The sequence below is a fragment of the Drosophila rhopaloa genome, unplaced genomic scaffold (assembly GCF_018152115.1).
Source record: "Drosophila rhopaloa isolate 14029-0021.01 unplaced genomic scaffold, ASM1815211v1 contig_115, whole genome shotgun sequence".
Classification (NCBI taxonomy): Eukaryota; Metazoa; Arthropoda; class Insecta; order Diptera; family Drosophilidae; genus Drosophila; species Drosophila rhopaloa.
In genome coordinates, this window is record NW_025334990.1 from 18796273 (window position 1) to 18803099 (window position 6827).

General features: G+C 43.7%; 1 protein-coding gene across 1 annotated transcript; it reads right to left on the minus strand.

The window, feature by feature from the left end:
• Positions 1-740: 740 nt before the first annotated feature.
• On the minus strand, positions 741-3940 carry LOC108051192 (protein kinase C, eye isozyme). The gene is made up of 11 exons (XM_017133201.2): positions 3522-3940; positions 3323-3354; positions 2943-3137; positions 2754-2882; positions 2540-2696; positions 2249-2477; positions 1792-2189; positions 1534-1735; positions 1278-1466; positions 1079-1219; positions 741-1016 (listed from the first exon to the last, which is right to left on the minus strand). The coding sequence occupies exons 1-11, from the start codon at positions 3860-3862 to the stop codon at positions 864-866; spliced, it is 2166 nt and encodes a 721-aa protein (XP_016988690.1). The 5' UTR covers positions 3863-3940; the 3' UTR covers positions 741-863.
• Positions 3941-6827: the final 2887 nt, after the last annotated feature.

Genomic DNA, 6827 nt, shown 5'->3' on the forward strand with positions numbered 1-6827 from the left:
TTAAGGCCAGGCCAGCGGAAAATTGCACTCACCTTGAAATGCTTTTGACAGCCGATTAGATGAGCGCCCCAAATCGCAAATCGCAAACATCCTGCAAATTCCCGCTCGTGGAATTTCATATTAAAATGTGGCCTAAGACATACTTTCCCTGCCACCGGAAAACTATTTGGGAAACGGTTAAACCTCTTTTCACCCCGTTGAACGATTTTCGAGACAATTTTACGCTCGACACACAAGATGGATTTCGGGCAAACATCCTCGCAGAAATTTCATCAGGCCCACATGAGCGGCAACAAGTTTTGGCCTTATGCGTAACTTTGGCTCTCGACATAACTGGAGCCTTCAAGCCTGTTGATGAGTTTAGATTTTAACCGAAGTTGGCTAGTTAGCCCGCTGGCAGTCTTGAAACTTCCTGTCAGGGTTTCCTTGAGTGGTGCACACGCGGCGTATGCGTAACTAATTCAGGTGCTCCCGAGTGGTGAGTTTTCCCAACGTTTTCCCCTCCGCGAAAGGGAAAAATCATATATTTGAATGAAGAGTGAAAGGGAGAAAGCGACTGAGAGAGAGTGGCAGTCAGCTGCTGGTCCGGAACTTTCTCTGTTTTCGTTTACTATCTGGGATTCACGTGAAATGTTATCGCTAACATTGAAAGAGAGACATGAAAAGCTTTTCAAAAGGGAGAAAGCTAAAAGGAAAGCCTTTCACGTAGATACACAAACTTTAAGCTAAAGGAAAGCAACTTTAAAGTTTATAAATAAACTTTATCTGGCCTTAAGCGCAGGATACAACAAATGAAGTTCAACAAAGTCAGCTTAAAGCCTCTAGTTTTTCCAAAAGTTCCTCCAAAGCTTTTTAGACCACATTCAGATAATAGTAATGAACTCGGGATTCATGAAGGAGAATCCAATAAAATCGTTTTGGTCCAAGTTCATCATGAAAAGCTTATCCGTTGGAGTTAAATCCGTTTTTTCCTTGGTAAAGACATCATCAAAGTTGCTTATATCCTTGCGGTGTTTCTAAAATATATCCAAGACTACAATGAAATGATCTGTTAAAGTAAGGTTGTAATTCAGCTAACAATCTTTGGTCTAATGGGCGGCTCCATTTCTCCAGCCTCTGCCTTTTCCCAGTCGATATTCCGGAAGAAAGGATGCGTGGTTATCTCCTGCCTGGCATAACGTCCTGCGCCCAAGCGATTGTTGGGCTTCTTGGTCAGGAACTTTGGAATTATACAATCAGAATTATTTTTTAATCATATTTTATGGAGAAATACTAACGCTGGTGATAATGTCCATAGCCTCTTGACTGAAATGCTTGGGAAACACGGCCTTCTTATCCTTGATGTTCCTGAAGACAGCGTTATCATCTTCACCTTCAAACGGAGCCTGACCAGCCATGAATTCGAACAGCAAAACGCCAAAGGACCACCAGTCAGCGGCGATGGAGTATGGATCATAGCTAACAATCTGGAATTCAAAAGTTATTCATAAATTAAGGTATTGAAACACACACAATTTCTGGTATTGTACTCACTTCAGGAGCCATGTAGTTGGGAGTGCCACAGAAGGTGCGCGTAGTTTGGCGCTCGGTCACGCCCTCTTTGCTCAACCCGAAGTCCACCAACTTCACATGTCCCTCTCCGTCCAGTAAAATGTTATCCAGCTTCAGATCCCTATAGATAATGTCACGCTCGTGGAGGAAAAACAAGGCAATGGCCACCTCCACAGAATAGAAACTGAAAAGAATTTGGATATCAATCGTAAGAGAAAAATCATTGATAAACAAACTCACATGGCCACTGATTCCTTGAACCTTCCATATTGCTGCATATGATACATGAGATCCCCACCTTTGCAGTACTCCATTACAAAGAACAAACGATCCATGGTCTGGAAACAGGAGTGCATGGAGACGAGGAATGGAGGACGACCGGAAAGGGCTAGGATTCTCTTCTCGTTCATCGGCAGCTCCATGTCGTCCGTTTGTATGATGACGTCCTTTCGCAGGACCTTCACGGCATACAGCTCGTCAGTGCCGCGACGCTCGGCCAGCAGGACCTTGCCGAAGGATCCCTTGCCAATCGTTTTGACAAAGTTGAAATCGGCTGCTCGAATCATGTCGCGTTTGCTCATGTTATGCGGCATGTCCTTGTTGTCCATGCGACGCTTGTCATTTGGACGCCGATCATGCTGGGAATTAGGGAGGATTCCCATAAGTTCTCGAAGATTAGGTGAATCACTTTCCTTACCTTCACTTCATCACGGAGCCGAGCTATATCATTGAATGCATCCACACAGGGAATGTTGTAGTGCTCACCCTCCACTTGGGAGAGGAACTTGTACCAGCCGTCGACGGGCTCCTTCTGCAATTCCTCGAGGCTGAACGAGAACGAGCCCATGAAGTCGTTGCGAGAAGTCCGATCCCAATCCCAGACCTCGATGAGCAACCGCTTGTCCCGATCCTGCGGTTGCAATTCACTAGAATTCACAAAATAAAATTATTAACATTTGGATAAAATATAAACCTTTTGCATAGTTACAAAGTTAAGGTCTCATTGAAGACCGGATTGAGGTTCTTCTGAATGGTCTTGGTCTTCTTTTTGGTGCGTCCCGATCGATCCGGATGCATTTGCACTGCGACATAGGGATCGCTGAACCCGTTGGTGTCCATGGGAATAAGGTTGGCCGCCTCCTTGACTGCAGTGGAACATATCCTCAAACCTTTGCTTTAGTCAAGTCCCCCGAATTACTCACTGTCCACTTTCAGGTTGTTGCCCTTCAGCTCCACATACAGCAGTAGCTTGCCACGCACCTCACTTATGTCCGCTCCACACATGGGCGGCACCGTCTCCTGGCACGAGTGGTGCACATTGAGGTTGCAATCTGAAGCGTTTGGGTAAATAGCTTGAGAGGAACGGGGCTGGGGCTCATCTCACAACTCACTCTCGCACTTGACGCCCTGATGGGCCACTCCGTGGAGGAGCAGGCCGCACTCGTCGCAGAATGTGGGCGTGGTGTAGGTGGTCGAGATCCAGCCGTGCTTCACCTTGGCACAGTCCGCATCGAAGTCCGTGTCCTTTCCAGGACACTTGAACACCACAAACTTGCAGCACTTCTGATGGATGTTGAAGCGGCACTCTGCGGCGGCACAAATTGCAAATGCAGTAAGTTCTTGGGTACATAAATGGCTTAAATTCGTGTCACAGAAAGCCCTTTTCAAAATTGTAACTTAATAAAATGTACAATAGTACATGTACTTATGGTCAGAGGACCTTCTGTGACATCTGGATTTTGCATATTCCATTTGGAACTCTGAAACCTACCCTCGCACTGAAAACCTTGCTTGCCAAAGCCCCTAATCCCGGCACGAATCCGCGAGTGCAACAATGCGAAACGGAAGAACAGCAAAAATAAAGAAGGGAAAAAAAAAGGCGGAAAGTGTGTCAGATACGAAAGCACTAATTAAATTAGCCATGGAGGGCGTGAAAATGGAAAACAAAAATCGAAATCGGAGTTCCTCACCAGATGAAATCCTTGCAGTGGCCGCAGTAAGTCGGATTCTTGAAGAATCTCACTCCGAACCGATGGCCATTGACCATCTCGAGACCCTTGCGCTTCATGGCGCCCTTCCTCAATCGATTCTTCATGTAGTTGACGATGTTCGCCTCGCCAGTGATCTCTAGAAGATTTCCGGGGCCTTTGCCCGCCGCCCCAGCTCCTGCAGCTCCCCCTGCTCCCCCTGCTCCTGCTCCACCTGATCCTGCTGCTCCTGCTGCTCCTGCTCCACCTGATTTTGCCGGAGCACTTGGTGCCGAGGATGGGAGCACAGTGGCTCCCGGAGTGGCGACAGCAGCGGCAGCCATCTCGGTACAAACTCAATGCGGGTAAACTACAAAAAAGCTGACTCAGACTGCGCGCTTTCGAGCCCGTTGAACAACTGACCCGGTCGGTCAGGTGGAGACCCCAAAAAAGCCACCAGGCAGCCAACAAAGTGCGCACACAAAGTTGAAGACGGGAAAATGACTGAGGTGTGGTTTAAGAAGGCGCAAACATTCCAGAAAGTGTGAAGGCAAAAATACCCTACAAAAAAAAACATAAATAAATAAATGCAGGAGTGCAAAATAAATATTTGTATACAAATTCCACGGAATATTGCATATAGATATCACATAAATTTTTTGAACACCTAAAAAAGGTTTGATTGCTTTAGAGAGAATGTGAATTTTACTTAAAAGTCAACAATTTTTTAAATAGAAAATACGGAAACTATTTGCAAAAACCGTGACAACAAAATATGAACAAAAAATGAAAACAACAATTTCAGCATTGCTAATTTGAAGTTGAATAAATGAAAAAATTATTTACCCAAATTAATATTTTCTATCAAATATTTATGCAACACTTAAGTAAATTTAATTATATTATTAAACCCACTCACAAGAGTTCAAACATGCAATTATAAAATTTTTTCATACATTTAAATTATCAATTAGCAAGTGCTCGATTATTAAACCATCAAGCATAATTTCATTTTGGCTTAATTAGTGAGAGAAATTTGAATCAAATGCGTCGTTAATTGGACTGTAAAATATAGAAGGATTTTGGCTTGTATTTGTATGATAATCAACCTAAATAATACTTTATAACTAATAAAATGTAAATCATTCATTTAAAATGGCAACCTAAGTCCGCCCCTTGTTACCTTTTATTATTTGCGTCAATCCACTTGCACAATAATGATTGAAAAGAAGTGCCTTGCCCCATTGTGCCCAACCGTCCCCTTAGATCTTGCGTAAACAGATAGCCCCAGGCCCTTCGGAGTAATCAGCACTTGTCATGCCTTGTTCCTCGCTGATTCAGTTAGTAATGCCCCTTGCACAATTGTCTCCCAGGGCAACCCACTCGGCGGCAGGCTGTCAATCGAACGGAGGACCAAGGAATGCAAACTGAGGACTGAGGGCCGAGGGACCCTTACCAGCGATAAGTGTTAACAGTTTGGGGAAGGTCAAGAAGGTGCTTACCTGGCCAGAAGACAAACATAATCATCGTCAGTGGCATCGCTTTGGCCGACTGCAGTAGTGACGTCAATGCACAAAGGGCGGAAAAGTGGGAGGGGCGGGGGCTTTCTTGGGAAAATTGTGATGTGCGGAAGCTTGTGTGACTATTGTCGATTGTGTATTTATACACTGTGGCAGCTCTGATTAATTTATGCAATTGCTGGCGAGGCTTGTTTCCAGTTAGCGCCAACCCCCCTGCTCGCCGCCCCTGAAACCCAAACCCAGCTGGCCTTTAGTGCAGGGCTAAAAATAGAAATAGAAAACGCAGAATTGAGCACAAAGTGCACACAGGACACAGAAGGACATACACTGCTGGCAAGGCAAACAAACAGAAAGCGGTGAGCTGAAATCCAAGCCGAAACAACTCAAAACGCTACGAAGATGAAATGGGTTGGAAAATGCATTAAAGCGGAAATGGAAGCGCTTTGTCAGGCAAAAATGTCATTAGAGGGGGTCCAAGTCAAAGTATCTGACTACTGCAATTGCAACTGCAGCGGCACGCGTATCTGTATCTCAGAAGTGCACTCAGTGAGTCGGCAAATATGCACTCGGAGATTGCCCAGAACTACTGCACACCTGTCGGTCGAAAGGGATTGCGACTGGGATTGGGATTGGGGCTGGAGATGGGTGGAATTGCAAATAGATTCCGTTGCCGTGGCAGCTTTGGGTTTCAATTTACGTCATCATTTCCATGGCGTCGCCAAACAATTTTCCCCTCTCGGCCATTTCACAAAAGCAGGCCAAGCCACAAAAAGAGCCAGAGAGCCGGCTCTCCGCGTATAACACCTTTTGTTTGGCTTTCCTTCCAGTTATTTACTTTGGCTTTACTTTGGTTTCGTTTGCTTTTGGCCTAGGCTTTGCCCCCCGCCATTTTAGCATTTGGCAGTTCCGCCTGGCTACTTGTTAGCGGCCTGAGTTGTCTTTGACCTGCGCCCTCAACACCTATTGATCTGCAGCGCACCTGTCGAGAGTCACTAACTGTATAACGACCCCTGAAACGGGGCTTCAATGATCGTGACTTGGCTAAAGTCTAGATGCTGAGTGATCTCAAAAACAGAACAATGTATATATATAGTTTATTTGCATGTCTACATAAGATTAAATTGATTTACATTATGAACGCCAATAGTTCTTATTAGTTTATTTTAAACATAAATAAAAACTTCAAGTTACTTTCTTTGAACATTTTAAATTTCCAAATAAAAAGTACATTAAATATTGTTAGTATTAACATGTAATTCAGATTCAAGAAATCCAATTTGTATTGAACAAAAATATTTAAATTATTTAAAATGCTTTTAAAAATGAATTATCCTGAATTCTGGAACAAACCGAACCGCTTATATATGTATTACCCAATAAAAGCAAATTAAAAGTATAAACAATCACAAATTTCAAACAATAAGGTTTCGGCAAAAACAAACAATTCTAAAAAATATAAAATGAAATTAACACGCAAAATGGGACATTAGAAAATATAAATAACATTTAAATAACCTGCAAATTGTTTATAAAATCACTATAAATGTCTATTAGGTTGCAAGTTGTATCTTTTTAATGCAAACATTCGCCTAAAAGCAAATAGTACAAACACGTATATCGCAGTAAAAACCGCAGAAATTAGTCGAACAAGGGGAAATGGCCAACCATAATTAACAGTGGCTCATAAAGTTGAACGAACACAATTGTGCGAGCGGACAAAACCGCAACAAAACGGCAAACTGGACGGTGTCCATTGCGAAAGTGGGGATGAGCTGGCAAAAGGGCCCCT

Coding starts and splice junctions, on each gene's coding strand:
- LOC108051192 (XM_017133201.2), bottom strand. CDS start 3,862: ATGGCTGCCGCTGCTGTCGCCACTCCGGGAGCCACTGTGCTCCCATCC. Junction 2,883..2,942: donor TCAGGGCGTCAAGTGCGAGA/GTGAGTTGTGAG, acceptor CAAACGCTTCAG/ATTGCAACCTCAATGTGCAC. Junction 1,467..1,533: donor CCAACTACATGGCTCCTGAA/GTGAGTACAATA, acceptor TTTGAATTCCAG/ATTGTTAGCTATGATCCATA.